This window comes from Marmota marmota, unplaced genomic scaffold (assembly GCF_001458135.2).
Source record: "Marmota marmota marmota unplaced genomic scaffold, marMar, whole genome shotgun sequence".
NCBI classification, from domain to species: domain Eukaryota; kingdom Metazoa; phylum Chordata; class Mammalia; order Rodentia; family Sciuridae; genus Marmota; species Marmota marmota.
In genome coordinates this window covers 5,626,013-5,644,292 of record NW_025999968.1, presented here as the reverse complement: position 1 = coordinate 5,644,292, position 18,280 = coordinate 5,626,013, and the positions used below count along the sequence as shown (strand labels likewise).

The window sequence follows — 18,280 nt, the reverse complement described above, 5'->3', positions numbered from 1 at the left end:
TTGGTGTCATGTGGTATTGGGATAATGTGCTTTGTAAATGAGTCCATATCCTTTAGAGGTTCTTACATAAATATTTTCAGTTAAAATAATGTATTTGAGATTTGCTTCACAATAGCCCAGGGAGGGTGTGCAAACGTAGGAGGGAGCACAGATTTGCAAGATTGACCACAAGTTGATAATTGCTGAAGGTGGTTGATTGTGACTACAGAGTTTGTTATATTTGTCTTTCTACTTTTTTAATAAAATTTTCCATAATAGAAAGTTTAAAAAAATAAGAAAAGGAAAAAAAAAAAACCAAGGATTTTCATCTCATATTTCTCACTTAGTAGATATTCTTTAGTAAGTTAATTTGATATCTCTGAGCCTCATTTATAAAACCAAAAACAAACTGGGAAAAATGGGTTTAAGATGAGTGGCCTCTGAGAGTAGAAAACAGAATGTTATTTTTTTCCGGTATTTTGCCAGGGGGAGGGCAGTTTGAATATTGTGCTCAATATCATAACTTCTTTTTATGTTTGAAGAATCAGACATTTGTGTCAACCCTGAATAGCAGGCAGGAGTACCCAACTCTCATTACCATAAAGCCAACTATTCACTACATGTCCTCTCTCCAGTCTTGCCAGGCAGCTAGAGCTCTGGTACATGAACCAAACTTGGGCAATCATAGATTTCAGACCTGTGGCTTTGAACTGGAACTAGTGAAGCAGGGAGACTTCAGGATTCCTCTAACAGTGGTGATATTCAATGTCCTATGTGTGAGGTCTTCTAACCAGATTATTCCTGATAATGAACAACATCTTTAGGAGCTCTTCTTCAGACATCTTACTGAGTCTCTGAGCTGCCTGACCAGTTTTCTGATAACATTTCCTTTCTACATAAATGGTCAGTGTTGGTCCCCCTAATCCTTTGCTTTTCTCTACTTAGTTCAAGAAATCATACTCATAAACACTGAGTAAATGCAAGGGGGTCATCAAGGTGATCTAGTGTTTTAAAAACTGCTTAGCAAAAAGTAATTCTAGGAGAATATATACTTTTAAAGCTTTTGGCTTTAAGCTGGGAGGGATGGCACATGCCTATAATCCCAGTGACCTGGGATATTAAGGGCAGGAGAAATGCAAGTTCAAAGTCACTCTGGGGAAGTTAGGAAGACTGTCTTAAAATAAAAATGAAAGGCTTGAGAATGTAGTTCAGTGGTAAGGTACCCCTGGGTTCAATCCCCAGTATTGCCCCCTAAAACACAAAATAAAACAAAACCCCCAAACCAACCCCACCCCTGCAAAACAAAAAACAAAAAATTTCTGTTTTTCATGTTGATGGAATTTCCTGCTAATTAATATGAGCATATTATATTTTGATAATTTATAATCAAGATTACACTTATGATAAAGCTGGCATGTATTGATCTTTTATAATAGCAATATTTAACTTCTAATGTAGTGTTCTTTTTTTTTTTTTGACTACTGAGTCACATCCCCAGCCCTATTTTGTATTTTGTTTAGAGACATGGTCTCACTGAGTTGCTTAGTGCCTTGCTTTTGCTGAAGCTGGCTTTGAACTTGAAATCCTCCTGCCTCAGCTTCTGAGCTGCTGGGATTATAGGTATGTGCCACTGTGCCAGCTAATGCATTGTTCTTGATACCAGGGGTATGGCATCAAAATCTTGGAAATACCTATGAAATCTAGAACTAGAGAACATTGGAAAAAAGTGATTCTTCCAAGATATTATGTTGGTGAGTATTTTTCAGCTCTCTCTGCAAATCCTTCTTACTACCTCCCTGATCTGAGGAAAACACTGGATTCCTGTGTATGGCTGGCAGAGATCTCCAATTCCAGATGGCAGGACAGAGCCTAATTCTTCACACTTCTGGCAATGAAGCTGCTCTGCTTTTCAATCTCACCTTTGTAGTCAACACATCTCTTTTGGCCTTGAAGGCTCCTCAGACCTTGGATTTACAATGGGCAACTTTAAGCTGCTTAACTATTTTTCATGATTTACAACAAGAGTCTCTAATTGCTACATAAGACCTGTGTAAAAAGTGGTTAATTAACTATAAAGAGACTGGACAAGATTCAAACCTTTATGGATTTCTGACATTTTATCCCTAATGTGGAGTTCAGGGAGAGGAATACTGAACTTATATTGAACACCTCCAGGCTCCATTCTGATTCTGGGAGATAGGGAGGCAGGCTGGCTTGAATTAGAAGGAGAATGCTCAGGTGACCATAAAATTTTCTTGGTCTTCTTCATGTTCAATGGCAAATATGACACTTGAAAGTCTCCTCTCCCTGCTTTCTTAGGTTCTGTTCACATGTGTTTCATTGACATCCTGTTTGCTCTAATGCAAGTGGCTGTGGCATCTTCAAACCACATCTAACAGTCATTGGCTTTAGTCATTGGGATCTAGTCCAACAGTCACATGCTTTCTGAATATTATTTGGTGAATCCCATTCAGAAGCTTAAATCATGACTCTCAGATTTTGTCAGGTAGTGCAAATATATGTGTGGAATCAGGACTAGATTACATGTTGAAATGGGAGTGGAATCAAGACAAATCAGCATCTTATTCTTTTCCTATGATACACATCATGGCCTACTTACCATTTTTCCTGTGGTATCTGATGGAAACCTGGACCTTATTGAAAACTGCGGAGTAGGGTGTAGCCGCAGACAGGAAGACTAGGGTAAGTTGAAGGAGAGGCAGTCAGTTCTGGGCTGAGCTTTGCATAGTTGAGCCCTGTCATATATAATCATGCAGCCTGACATTGCTTTCAATGCAACATATTCATATCCTTGGGACTTCAACTTTGAGAGTCAGACTTTCACTTAGGTCATCAGAAATTGATCTAGACATCCAAATTGGTTCTGCCTTTAAGATTAATCTCAGTTCTACTGTGTCTAAGAAGTTTTTTTCCTGAGAATTTTTGTCTTTCTCTTTTCATGATCTCCACAGCATTTTATACCTGGATGCTTAATTGGCTTCACCTCACATTTGGCAAACATCCCGCTCAGTTCTGAGCTGTTCATTGGTTTTGGGTGGAAGTGAGCTTTATTTGTTAGATCCAAAGCTCCATGAAGACAGAGGGCACATAACATTCCCATGATCCCTTCCCTAGTAGATTATAAGCAATTGGTATTAGTTCATTCATTCAGTGAGTAACTTGTGCTAAGCTACCATGTGCCAGGCACTGGAATTAGCAGAATTTAAAATCCATACAATTGCAGATCAGTACTGATGCAAAAACCTTTCTTTATAGCCTAGAAAGACCCAAATCATTCCACCAATTAGTCAGTGCCTTAGGCAGATCAGGAAGGAAAAAAAGATTTCAAGAGACCCCAGTGATTCTTAGATTGAGTGATTTGAACAAAAAGTTGGTTCTGGGAACCCACCAGCAGTGCATTGTACAAGTGCCACACTAAACTCTGAAACCCTACTCCATCCCAGCCCTGCAACCAAAAACAGCAAAATAAAATATAAAATAAATCCTTAATCCTTATTGGACATCTGAACTGCTGGCCCTTTAGAGGAAACAAAAGGCTCTGAAGGGAAGCAGAAGGAGCCAGAAACTCTCCTATTATCTTGCCAAGAAAATGAGTTCTAGCAGAGCCCGTTAGTGCACGCTTGAGATTGAATTTGCTACCTTCAAAGCATAGATAATACCAATGGGTTGGAAGGTGGTACCAGATCTCTGTCTCCCATGTGGCAGGACAGGCTGGAAGCCCGGGATTGATGTTGCCACCCTCTGCCCCCTCCAGGGTGCTCACTTGTCGAGGGAAGCCGGGCCTGACACTGATGCACTGACTGTTCTGTCGAGTGAGGATCCGTTTTCGTCTCCTTTGTCTCAACACCACATAGATTCTGGCATAGACGAGGACAGTCACCCCAAAGGGCACATAGAAGGACACCACTGAAGAGTAGATGACGAAATCAGGGTTGGAGATGGAGCAGACGCTGGGGTCCCCTGTGGGTGAGAGAAGGGGAAAGCTAACAGTTTGTCAACCGTTAGACCTCAGAAGGGAACACGGAGCTTGGACCCAGGTGACCCGCACTGCTTCCACCTTCTAATGGAGGGTAGGGACAGGCAGTCTCAGACAACTATGTTGTAAGCTCCTTGAGGCTAAGAGGTCTAATCGATTTTTGAGTGTCTTACAGTTCACTTAAAAAGAAAATTCAGCCACAATTATATGCTAGGCACCACTCTGCACTAGGGCTGCAAAGATGAATCGACGCTATGTCTGCCCTTGAAGAAGGTAACTGCGCAGATAGACAAATGATCCCTTCCTGGTGGTGTGGTGTCACATGGAAATCCAGCCTTGGAGTCTGGCGGTGGGGTGCAGAGCAGGAGGACAGAGACTCTAGGAGGGGTGTGGCCCCCAGCAAAGGGCCTCCTAATGTAGAAGCAGGAGTGGGCTGCTGAAATCAGTGGAAGGAAGCAGCTTCTTTTGAATTCAGGATGTGGGGCAGGTGGTGGCTGAATGTAAGACAAGCATTTGCTTTTTTAGGGCATCCTAGCACTGGGCAGGGTAGGATAGGAAGAGAATTGGAAGTATATTGTCACAGTGGAGAATGCAAATTCAGAAGAGTCCTTGTCCCTGCCTTATGTCCAAAGTGTCCCTGCCACTCTCTTTAGGAGGTCCCTCTAGCTTGCCTTCTTCTGTAGCAGATATTGAGGTCCCTACAGAACCCAGGTTAGGGCCTGAAATGGGCTCCACCTTGAAAGGGAAACCTAACTGATTTCTGCCAGGTGATGTGCCAAGAGCCTTGAACACATTATCTGACCTAATCATTATGGCAATATTATATGAGGGAGGTACCATTACTCTCTCTGCTCCTATGGTTAGACTAAGGCTCAGATGGGTTCATTAAGTGGCTTAAGGCCACACAGCCTGAAAAATGCATTTCTCTAGCCAGTCTGACTGCAAACTCCATGTTCTTTCTGTAATTCTGGCATCCCACCTCCCTTTACCATTGTGACATGGCTCATTTATGCTTTGTCCAGCACTGTTTTTGATAACTATTGGCACACTTGGCCCAATCTTCATAAAGGATTGGGAATTCCCTGACCCAAATGTGGCTTTGGGAGATACAGCCTCTGATGTGAGCTGGGAGAAAGAAACTGACGGACACATGGGGGCCTTCATTCTGCTTCTTGGTCTTCTGAGGTAGATAAAGGCCAGATGGCCTAGGCGTGAGACCTATATGTCTACATTCAGTAACTGTGTGACCTTGGGTATCTTACCTAACTACACCAAGTCTCACTTTCACTACCCATAAAAAAAGGATAAAAATATTTCCTGAATAGTGATTGTGACAATTAATGAGAATAAATGGCAGTGATTATTATCTTTTACTCTATAGTTTACCTACCTGAGCTTTGTGAACTTGAGAGGGAAGGTATCAGTTGGAGTGGTAATGTGGAGAGAGACTTAGAGTGGACAATATTTGCAGGGAAAGGAAGGGAACAATAGCTAAGAATTAAAATGACAAGCGGGAGTGTGCTCAGTGGTCAGTGAGGCATTTTAATGACAACAACACTGCCACCAGAATCTTTATTCTCCTGTGAAGCAGGTAAAGACCTTATCATCTTAACCAAAGCATTTCAGCATCCCTTAGGAAATGGCTCTTATGTCCCTAGGCAGTGGTCACCAAACTGGCATCTTTTGCTATTATTCAGGGTCTGATGAGGTTGGAGGAGGGATGGGGTATCAGTTGGTGGTCTTTCTGAATCTCTAGGGAGCCATGTAAGCAGTGAACATCCCTCTCCTGAAATCAGCTCCCTGCTGTCAGCAGCTGACCATGATTGAAATGTGTCCTATAATGAGGAGTCTTGGCTGTTTTTTTGCCTGCGAGAAGCAGCCAGGCAGGTGGCAGGGCTACTTTTCCATGATTCATTTTGCTGCCATCCTTGGTGAGCTGGATATTCCCTATTTGACCCCCACTTTATCCTCTACTGTTCTCTGCCTTCGTCTGGGTCCTGGGAACCCAACTTCTAAATTTTATAGATGAACTACAAACTACTACTTTTAAAAATCCAGGGTCAGAAGTGGGTATAGGATGCTTCTATTTATGTAAAAATGGACACACACACACACACACACACACACTCGTGAGTGTGCGTGTTTCAAGCCTGATCTTTCAAGATTATTAGTGTTTACTTCTAGGGAGGGGGCTGAGGGAGCGAGCAATCTGGGGCAGGAGGGAGACCTACATAAACTTACGTATTATGTCGTTACACCTTATGAATGTTTTATCATGTGCAAGCATTTATTTTCCTATTAAAATATTGAAAGTGTGTGTATGAGAGAGAAAGTGAAGAGAGGGCACATAGCTTCTTCAGGGTGGCTGATCAATGCAGGCCCTCTTAGACAACCACTGAACTGGCACTGCCAGCCCTTCCTTCCTCCCCTGGTTAAGTAAACCACCGCCCACCCTTTGATCAAGTTTTGTAGCCTCTCCTGGAATTTTCCCATGCTGTGTGGTCTTGGGGCTGCACAGAAAGCCCCTGAAGTCAGGGGCCATGAATGTGGCTCCACCCCAGCCTCTAGCAGGCCTGGCCTGGGTATGGATTCTGTCAGCAGGGCAGCCAGGGGCAGCACACAGCAGGGATTCTGAAAGCTTCTCTGTTGAGTCCTGAAGAGGTGATCTGGGCAGGGAACCCTCCAGGAAGCCGAGGCTTCCTAGGAGATGAAAGCCAAACAATACCATGCAGACAGTTACTGAACAACTACACAAAGATGAATAAATGAGCAAAATGTATAAACGAGCATTTTATATCAGCCATAAACACTCATTGGCTGGAGGATAAGGGGAAGGCCAGGTAGGTGTGAAGGATCTCCAATCTCAACTAAGCTCAACATTTAAGGAAGAAAGGATGATGGTGAAGAGTCGTCTATTTACTTGACAAACTTTTATAGAGCAATTACTATGCATGAAGGTCTGTTCTATCTTATAAAAACATTAGAAAGCTCTACTAAGGGATCTAAGAGGATTTTGTGGACCAGCCTGGGAACTTGAGAGCCCCACAGAAATGTGAATAGCAAGGCCAAAAGAAGATTGATGAACTCCTGTAATCCCAGAGACTCTGGAGGTGGAGGTGAGAGGCAAGTTTGAGGCCAGCCTGGGAAATTTAGGGAGACTATCCCTGTCTCAAAATAAGCACTAGCTGACTTATAATAAAAAGGGCTGGGGATGAATCTCAGTGGCAGAGGGCCCCTGGATTCAATCCTCAGTACCAGAACAACAACAACAAAAAAGATTCATGAACTTAAACTCATTGCAGGATTTGACCTTAGCTTGATTCCAAAGACAGGAGATGCTGATGAATCTGATTTTAGGATGAGCCATTATTCTTTTAACTGTATGCTTCTATTCTTCTTTTAACTTCTGAGCAACCAAGCTTGGCCCCATCCCTAGGGTTTCAGTGTTCTGAAAGTCAGGTGAGATGTTCTATTGCCAAAATCAAATAAATAGCACTCTTCCATTTCTTTTTGAAAGGAAAATCAAGCCAGCTGATAGGATTTTCTTAACTTTAAGTTTTTCCTTCCTTGAAGTTTTCTTAAACCCTTGTCACCATCTATTGCTTATTCATTCTAGAATTCTTTTTTTCTTTATAACACAATAGCCATCTGATTTAGCAGAAATTTGAATGCTAGTTATTTTTCTTATCTGTGAAATGAAAGGATTGAGCTACTCCTTCAGAGATCTTTCAGGCTGCTTCTAGCACCGACACACTATGCTCTGCAGTTGTTAGGGCTGTTGATGTGATGTTTCAGTAGACTGCTGGGCCTCTGCTGGGAGATGGGGCAACACTGGTCAGCCAGGCCCCACAGCTGTGGAAGTCTGTGATCCCAGATCCCACCTACCAGTGCCGTTTCCTCAGAGCATAAAAGCAGCTGCGAGTTGGAAAAGATTGAAGTTCAAATTTTCTCTATTTTGTGTTCTCTAACAATTTACAACAGCATGGGGCAGCCCCATGTCCTTAAAAGAAGAGCTCTGCCAGATATATTTTTGTAGGTGTCTGGCACTTCTTAGTGAAAGTCCAGCTACTTCCATGATTAGATGTTATTGGCAGCATCCTGTCCTTTCCCCCTCTACTTTTCACAGAGTAAATAGAAAGAATGGTTGAGAGAAGTCATTTATCTTGGACTTTCTTTTGAATGAACTTGGGAACTTCCTTGTTGCCAGAAGAATCAACATCTATCAAGATAATGAAGTTTTGCTATAAAGGTCAGATAGAGGCAGGGAAGAATGGCTGGGATTCTCTGCTTTGGGTTTTGCTCACTAATTCTCTGAACTGTGTTCTAAGAAGAACTACTGGTCTCCCCTACAAACGCCTGCAGAATCATCACTGTTTAGATCTTCCTTGGAGCAAATGTATCATTAAATTTTGAGGCATGGAATTGGCTGCAGTGATGCATGCCTGTAATCCCAGAGACTCCAGAGGCTGAGGCAGGAGGATGGCATGTTTGAGGCCAGTCTCAGCAACTTAGAGAGACTCTCGGCAACTTAGAAAGATACTGTCTCAAAATAAAAATAAAAGGACTGGGAATATAGCTCAGAGGGAAAGAACCCCTAGGTTCCATCTCTAATATCAAAAGAAAAACTTTTTTTTGAAGAAAATAAAAAGAACTTTTTTTTTAAGAAGAAAACTTTTAAAATAAATAATAACAATAACACCAGCTATTGTCTATTAGGCTCTTACAATGCACCTGGCATTTTGACAATATGTGAATAATTGGAGGGCTTACTGCAGTGTCGTTAATAAACTTAGAGAGAAATCTGGAGAGAAGCAAGAGCAACCAGAGTACATGTGCTTAGTCACAGGCCTTTTTTGCCTTCTCCATTCTAAATTTGAAAATCCTTTTGCAAAGATTTTACTGAGTTTTGTTTTTGGAACAATAATGATCTCACTGGACAACAACTCTGCAATTAGCTCATCATTCTTCACTTAGATGCTGACATGAACTGGGATGTGTGTCTAATGTCAGAATCTGAGATGTTTTCATCTGTCCCCAGGGTGTGTGTATCTATGAGAGTAGATGTCCCCCACCAGCCTCTGCACAAGTAAGAGAAAGTCGAGTTGCTTGTGGGTAGACTCTGGATAGACTCTGCTGGGGATTTGCGGCAGGTCCACAGGTATGCAGTCCCTTGGTCTAGAAATGGTAGTGAGCTCCCCACAGTAAAAATTTCCACTTAGAATGCATTTGTGCATAGGGACAAGGTTATAGAAGGTAACTTGGTTATATGACTAATCCATAAAGTAAACTTAACACTCACCAAATAGGGTATTTTAGTGGGGTCAGTTTCTTCTTCTCCTTCTTCCTCATCTTCCTTCCCCTTCCCCTTTTCCTCCTCCTTCCTCATGACACTGGGAATGGAAAGAGTGCTCTACTTCTGAGCCATATCCCTACTCGTTTTTTTTTAAATTATTTTTTATTTTGAAACAGGGTCTTGCTAGATAGCTGAGGCTGGCCTTGAACCTATGATCCTTCTGTTTCAGTCTCCTGAGTCACTGGGATTACAGGTGTGCACCAGCACATCCAACTGGGGCCAACTTCTTTAGCAGCATAGGGGTGCTGTTTTGCAGTGATTATGCAATATGCACATGTCTTGTGTTTATACAACCAGAGATATGAAAATTTGTGCTCTACATATGTGTAATAAGAAATGTAATGCAATCTTCTGTCATTTATTTTTAAAAAATCAATAAAAAACATCAAAATAGCAAATGATAACAATCATATTTTGTGAATATTCTGGGTTACCTAGGGAAATATTTTTTGGTTACTTGGACACTTAACCTTTAAGTGACAGTGAAAGAAGATTTTGAGTAGGTGGTATATGCTTGGCATGTTTACGGATGTTATCTCAATTTAATCCTTTTTTTATCCCAAAATGTCTCTATGAAGGAGGTATGGTGAAGTTATAATGTATGTAAGGTTAGATTCTAAGATCAATGAATGAAGTAAAAATTATATAGACTTGAAATTTGCTTTGAAAAATCCCCTAAATCACATATAAAGATATGCATGATTTTTATTATAACCCTGAACAGTAATAAGTAAAGATGAATGCTACATATATTAATATGTCATATGTTATAGAGCTCATATGGAGCATATAATTTTAGAGATGAAGTCACTGGACTTATTTGTAGGGGACCAAATGTAAAAATAAATTTTGAAAACTTTCTGACGAAATATACAGACTGAATCTATTATATTTGAATTTACTCAAGTTTATACTCCACCGTATTATTATCCCAAAATTACCAATAAGGAAACTGAACTCAGGAAAGTAGCTTGTTTAAGGAGACATAGCTGATAAATAGAACTGGAGATTGAACCTAGACTTTTCTGACTCCAGAACCTATTTTCCTAATATGTTCTGACCGCTAAATCATTGTCCAGGAAATGACATTTGGAAAATTATTTTTACTTTAGGATTTGCCTGTACTTGGATGTACTATGTTACTTATAATATCTGCATATACATAAGCACCTGGCTATGTGACTAGTACATGTACACCAGAAATTCACCAATCTGGAACATAGTAGGAATTGAATGAATCAATTCAGATGGACAAAATAAGAAATCCAGATGAACACTAGAACTCTACTAATTCAGTTATCTCTTAACAAGTTATATTGTCATAGCTTTCATTCATCATATGAATTTCCTGAGGCTGAGATGGACATGGGTCAGACAAAAAAGACACTGATTCATGGGAGGTATCAATTTGGAATGGTGTCATATGCTTAAAATCTCAAACATCTCACATATACACATTATGCATCCAATCCATCCATTCATGCATCTACTCATCCATCCATCCATCCATCCATCCATCCAGTAGAAGATATATCATGTGCCAACTATCATAGCCACACTTTTTGTATATTAAAAAAAAATACTTCAGTAATTTTGGAATCTATACTAGTTCCCAAGTGTCAGAAATGGTTAAAAGAAACATATACTATACCCCAAGACTTTTATGATGTTAACTTACATCATACGTCTGTTATGAATTGTCATCTTTAGGCGAACCTCACCTAAATTGTTAACATAGATTAGTTGTTTTTACTGCTATATGTCTTCAAATGAGTACAATGATATGCCTTTCAAAATTATATTTCTTTTCAAAGACTTTTTCATTAATCAGGGTAAAACTTTACCCTTATGCCAATGATTGATGAGGTTTGGCTTTGTATTTATTTTATTTATGCCCAACAAAGGCCCAAGCATTGCAGTCTATAGAATACTCAATTGATTCCAAAGTACACTGACCAGGGATCAGAAATGTCAGGGTTGGCCACCATTCAAAGTCACTCAGGTGTGCTGAATTTCAGATACTGAATGTGAAACCATCAATCTCACCTGTGGTATTGAAGCCAAAGAGGAGAGGACAGGACACGGCAAAGGCCAGTACCCACACAGCTGTAATCATGAGAGCCACGCGTCGGCAGGAGCTCTGCCCAGTGCCATGTTGATAGTGAACTGGCATGACCACCGCAGTATACCTGCAAAAGGGAAGGGAGAGAGGGTAGGCATGTTGAGACAGGAAGGGGAAGTGTTGCTGAGAAGACAAATTCAAAGAGGTTACTAGAGAAAGAATTAGATTGATACATATGGCAGGAGAAGAACGTTTTAATTGGAAAAGTTAGAAAAGTGTTTGGATGAAAAGTGTAGAAAGGTCAAGGTAAGAGAGATGAAGAACATTCTTTTGGAGAAGATGAGCAAAGCAAGGGAATGAGAATAAAAATGTTAACGCAGAAATATGGAGCAGCTGGGAAGCTTCTGGTCAATGCCCAGCATAACCAGCCTGGCAGCCACATGCCCTTCACTCTGAAAGCTCAGGGTGCTGCTCTGGGTGCCTTTCCTTCTCCCACACTTTTCCAGACTGGACTATGCCCAAAGAAGATGTTTATCCCTACTCCTGTCCTAATACAAATTTTAACCCCTTTGAATACACCATTTGCTTTCTGCCTCCACTTGTGCTGAACTTTGAAAGGAGTGGCCACTGAAGGACACTTTGGTTCTGGGCAATTGAGGCATTGGACTTGGCCATCTTTTATCTGGATTTCAAAGTAGTCCTTCAGACAGGCTTTACAGTACACATGCCTACATTCCAAGAAGTACATGCACTCACTACCCAACTTCTCACAGAAACAAATATTGCACAGGAACAATTTACTATTAAAGCATTTCATCTGCTGAGCTTGATCAAAGTCCAAGATTTCCTGAATCAGACTTGACAATGATTCCACATCCTGTACAGCTCTTTCATCCACAACTTCCTCTTGGTCTACATCAGATCCAGTAGCTCCTCCAAATTCTAGTTTTGTGTTGGAAGAGGCCTGAGCCGTCCTTCTCTGCACTTTTTTCTGAGAGCCCATCTTGAGCTCAAAAGGAGAGACAATGTTCAGGTATGCTAGGGTGTCTTCCTTAAGAAACTGCATCCAGGCTAACAGGACCATGCTGCCTCGGTGCTCTTCCCACAGGTTGTCTAAGTGCTTGCAGAGAGCAGAGAGCTGAGTTGGTGAGTTCCTCTAGCAGAAGGGAGAAGAAAATTCACAACACCGGACAAACCCCCTGAGTGAATACCATTCCAATTAATAGAGTTATGAGAATAGAGTTGAGTTATATCCAATGAAGGCTAAATTTAAAATTCAGTTTTTATACTTTTACATGGTCAGAGCCTAGTTCTTTAGTTAGAAATTGTATTTTCTGAGGCAACTCCTCATACGTATTTACAGCTGCTTGTTGGACTTGCCTGAAAGACTATTCTCTAGTCATTGAAAACTCTAGGTGTCTGAAACATCTCCCCAGTGCCCCACACCCCTTACTCTAGTTCCATGTTCTGCCTTCCTCAAGGCATCTCTACTCAAAACTTAGGCCCTTTAACTTTCCATTGACCCTTCCATATTCTTTCCCCATTCATTCATTTACCTTTCATTCAATTTTATTGAATTTCTACCACATACCAGACCTTACTCTGGAAATATAGAACTATGTGAAAGGAACATTGTCCCTGTCCTCATTGAGCCTAGAGTCAAGCAGAGCCAATGAACCATAAAAAGCAAACAAATGTGGTAATATAAAATAAAAACTACCATGAAGGAAGCTGGTTGCCACATTAGAGAACAATGGAGGAGGTAAAGAAGGGACAAACCAACAACAACTGGGCAAAGAAAAGAGGGAGCTGTCCATTTACTGAGGGCAGGGGAAAATATTCCAGTAGTAAATGAACACACTGTCATTGGCTATTTTTATACCCACAGGTTAAAGTTAATCTCCTTCAACATGACTTCATTATTTTGCCAACCTAACCCCCATTAGTTCCTGACACGTGCTCATGCTCCAGACAAACAGGCCTCGTGATGGGCACTCTACAATTGTTGGAGACTGGTGTCTTCGTTCCATCCATTATCCTTTCTCCCTCCCTCCAAAACTCAATCTTGCTTTCCTTTAATCTCAGATGAGCTCTCCAGCAATCTTCCCTGGCCTTTTTACCTTATAAAGACCTCTCCCTCTGAACTCATACTACTCCTATGCCAATCAGTTACATTGCCCTCTTGCTTGCAGGTCTTGATTCCCCCATGTGACTGAAGTCACTCAATGGCTCAAATCATTATATAGTCTTGGTATTCCCCATAGGTCATTGCACAAAGGAAGTAGTAAGTAGCTGTTGACTAATTGCCTCATGGGCCATGAGAACAGTTCTAATCCTAGCAAAGTTCAAGGGATCTAAGATATGTCTGGTCCTAGCCATGGATCAACATTTTTTGTCTTCTTTGTTTTCAGGGAACTTGGGGGCCAGATTTGGAGCTGTAGCTCCCTTAACCCTTGTTGGGTACCTCAAGGCTTGGGACTGAGGGAGGGAAGGACAGATGTTGGTCTGATGGGTATTGAGCAATGCTCTCTGATATTTCTCCTGTTTGTCCAGCTCCTGTGCTCCAGTGCTGCTGGAATCTCTCTCTTATGCATCTAATTTTAGAATGTTAACATTTGAATTCCTAAAAGAACAGCTCAAAGACAGACAGTTGTGAGTTCTGAGGTGAAGGCAAACTCTGCAAGAGTTGTCTTTGGCAGTGTTAGCTTTTTATTGATGTGATAAAGTACCTGAGAAAATCAACTTAAAGGAACAAAAATTTATTTTGGCTCATGGTTGTCTGGCTCCAAGGCAAAAATATTATTGCAGAAGACAATGGCAGAGGAAAGTAGGGAAGAGTTCAAGGACAAAATATACTCTTCTATATCAAGCCCCCAGTGTTCTACTTCCTTCAACTGGGCCCCGTCTCTTAATAGCCCTTCAGCTATGAAGACACCAATGGATGTCTTCATGATCCAAGTTGTTTCCCAGAAGTGCCACCAATGAACACTACTGCATTGGGGGACCAAGACTTCAACTCATGAACCTTTGGGGGACATTGCAGATCCAAACCATAAGAGGCACCATAGTGCATGACAAAGGTGGGTTCTTTCTGAAGAGGGAGAAATAGGGTCTTTATTAAATAAGGTCAAATTGAGATCCCAGCACTAACCCCCCAGGGAGGTCATGACAATCCAGTTCCCTTCTTCTGAGGCACACACATGTCCTCCCTTGAATCCCTGCCTTGTATGTGCAGGAGCTGGCAAGTAGCACCTGGTGTTTCTCAAGACCTCCCACTCTCCTCAGGACTTTAAATGGCTGGAGTTTCAAGTCAAATATAGCTACCAAGGCCTTGCCCTTAGTGGTGACCCTGAGGCATCTGCTGTCATGGCCTAACAATTAGTTGAAGGCAGGGGAAGGAAAGATGGGACCCACTTCCTCTGACCCAGACCTGCAGTTAGGCAAAGTCTCTCCATTTCTTTCACATCACATAGTGAACCTGACCATCCTGTGCATTCACAGGATTGTGCTGGTAATGGCTAACAGCTGGTTCTCCAGGTAAAAAGGTCCCTGCTTTGTAACACTTGCATTTTCTATGATGTAGGTGTATCTACTATTGCCCATTTCAAACCACCACCAAAGACTTAATAACTGACTCAAAAAATTCCTACAATTTTTCCAATCAGTTCTTGCTGCCTGTTACAAGCTGGCTCTAGCACACTAATTTCCTCAATCTGTACACTTTAATGTCCAGCAACTCCTTGGAGACTCCACTAATTCACTGGACCAACAAATATAGGGAACCCCACCTAGCTCCATTTTATAAAGTAGGGATCAGAGATATAAGGAGGTTAATGCTGGACCCAAAGTTCAGCAGCCAACTGAGTTGGGCTAGGCCAGTATGTCTCCCGAGTTCACCCTTCCCTCTCAAGGGCATCTCTACTCAATACTTAAAGTCAGAATGACAAGGGTGAGTTGTACTTAGCACTGTGGGTACCCAGGACAGTTTCCCCAATTAGCTGATTTTTTTAATTGCCTGGGGTTAACTGAGAAGAGGAAGAAGGGAGGTCCTATTAAAATGCAGACTTCTAGGACACGTTTGTAGAGATTTTGATTTGGTACTTCTGAAGTGGAACCCAGGAATATGTATTTTTAACAAGCAAATGCATCTTATGAATTTGAAAAAGTCTGCATTAGGGAAAGTTTCTGTCAAAGATTCTAACTTGTTAACATAGGAAAGAAGAAGTGAAAGATGAGAATACAATTCACCACTGTCACATTACACTTTTTTTTTTTTCTTTTTCAAACATGATGAAACAATAAAAGGGGGCCCAAGCTTGCCATAGGTGACTGAGACATCGAGGCTGTTCCAGAATCAGCCATCGGAGGGCACCATAATGCAGCAAGAACTCTGCCCGTCCGCCGGGGTGAGAAGTTCATTGCTCACCTGGGGGCTCTCGAGGCTCCGTGGGGAGGCAGAGAGGGAAAACCCGACCCCTTGATTCCTGGACCCCCTGCAGGGACCCCGAATTTCCACCCCGGCAGACTGTTTAGCTTTTGGTGTCCTCTCGGCCCGATCCGGACGACAGACCGTCTGCGAGCGCCAGTCAAAGCCCCCGAGAGTCGCGCTGCCGCACTTGGCCAGAGAGGGAGAGGAAGGCTGGGCCAGGGGCCACCTGGACGGTCAGGCCTGCAGCGCTATCTACGGTGCTCCAGGGCCGCAGCCCGGCGCAGACACACTCCACACATTTGGCGGGTCGTCCCTGTCGCTCGCGGTGCCCGGGCTCCTAGCTCTCTAGGCCCTTCCTGGTGTGGATTACTCTGCAGTGCTGGCTCTGTGCACTATGGTCAAGTGCAGCCGCAGGAGAGGCAGATTGAGTGCAGGGCCTGAATCTCGGCTCTGCGGCTTACTAATGGGGCCATAGCCAGTGGTTTGACTTTCTTGATTGAATTTCCTCATCTGTACAATGGGGATAATGATACTTGTCCAATAGGGCTGTTAAAAAATATTCGAGGAGGTTATCTGTAGCTTTTAAAAAATATTTTAGCACAATGCCTGTACATATTTAATATTCAAAAGACAGTATTATTATTATTGTTATTGTCATTGTCATTGTTACTGTGGTACCCTAAGAGATCAGTACTTGTATCAGTGAGTTCTTATGATTGTCTTACTCCTCACGATCAGCGAATATTAACATTTATTTATTTAATCAAATAAATGAGTAGATAGCATTTTCTGTGTGCTAGGCACTGTTGGAACTGTTTTACAAATAGTAGTGTTTTACAATTCATGAATCCTTCTAAACTCCTTTGAGGTAGTTTTTATCTCCACTAAATGGATAAAGAGATCGAGTCAAGTTAAATGACTTGCCCAGGGTCACTTTGCTATTAAGTGGTAGCGCCTAGACTTTTAGCCTGGCAGTTGATTCTATAGCTAGGACCCAGAGTGAGGTTCACACTTCTGTCTCCATGTGGGGCAGTGTGCTGTAGCAGGAGGAGGGTAACTGAATCCTTACCCTCGCATCTACCAGCTTGATCTTGGGAGGCTTACCTACACATTGTAGCCTCAGAAGCTTTATTTGTAAAGTGGAGATAATGGACTCACCTGGCTGGATTGCTGTGAGGATGGGCAATAATGAACAAAAAACTGTGTCTGGCACATAGCAACATCGGAAATAATGGTAACATTGTTACTGTTGTTACTTTTAGACTCATGCAAGTTGGGATTAGCACAGAACTAGCCAGGGTATTCTGTGCTAGGTAGACGGATGTGCTTCACATAGTCCAAGGGAATGGAACCTATAGAGGTGGGCTGCCATAGCAAAGGGGCTACTGATTGCAACTCAGAGAATACTAGTGGGGGACTCAAAAGACCAATTTTTCTAATTTTGGACTCGGCTACAGGACTGCTGCAAGGATTGAGCACTTTTGTTTAAATGAATTAACTGCAATGTATCTTCTGACTCACAATTCCATCAGCAGGGTCTATGTGGCTTGTCACTCTACTGAAGGTCTCAGTACCCTGGCAGAGTTTGATTTCCACCCAGAGGCCAGTTCCAAAGTGGGCGATGGGGTGGGGGGTGGAATTGACGAGGGTGCCTCTTCAGGAAGCTGACAGTGGGAGGAAAGAGGCTGGCCTGGGTGGGAGGGCCTGACTCTAACTCCCGCCTGGGTTTAATGAGCCCCAGAGCTCTGTGAGGGCTGCTTTTCACCACCTTTTATTTGGTCAGACAGGGGGCTCAATAAATCTTTAGTTCCGTGGACTCCCCTCGTGGAGTTGTTGAAGGAGAAAGCTTTTTGCAAATGACTGGAAAGCCCTTTGCAAATATAAAGTGCTTATTTAGATGCAAACTAAAAATCCAAGGTGCCTGTGACTCATCTGGTACCTATTGTGCTCACTGCAAAGGCGCGGAGGCATGCCTGTGTGATGGGTGCCATTTGAGAGCCACTTAAAGAACTCCCTGGTGAATGAATTTGGTTGCATTATTCCCGGGCTCCTCTCGGAGGACTCTAATTTTCACCGCTTGGTCGTGTCCTCCTCTTCTGACACATTCTCAGCCGTATCCCCTAGTTAGCTCTGAACCAGGATGCGGTGGGAGGGGGCTGACCTACTAGGAAGGCATGGAACCCCAGGGGAGGGGGCTTGTGCTCCAAGGACTTCCCACTCTGCTTTTTTTAAAAAAAGAAAAAGCGGCTTTAATCCAAGTATCCAGAGCTGTGCCTCAGAATCTAATGACAATAGTATTACTTGCTTTCAAAAACCCTTTTATCATTTCCTTTTCTTTCCTATCTCTCTTACCACCCTGTTATTACGGACTGGGGCTTCATGACCAAAAAATACTGAATCCATTTGGTCAAGTTTGTCAGACTGGTGACTGGCATTGTGTGAAGACCAAAGGTCTGTGTG

At 42.3% G+C, this 18,280-nt stretch overlaps 1 protein-coding gene across 1 annotated transcript in view; it reads right to left on the bottom strand.

Annotated features, from left to right (window-relative positions):
- Window positions 1–18,280, bottom strand: part of Drd3 (dopamine receptor D3) — a 40,787-nt gene that overhangs the window by 6,693 nt on the left and 15,814 nt on the right. The window contains 3 exon segments of the mRNA XM_048803281.1: window positions 2,602–2,677; window positions 3,764–3,960; window positions 11,376–11,518. Of these exon segments, the coding sequence (XP_048659238.1) occupies window positions 2,602–2,677; window positions 3,764–3,960; window positions 11,376–11,518 (416 nt within the window).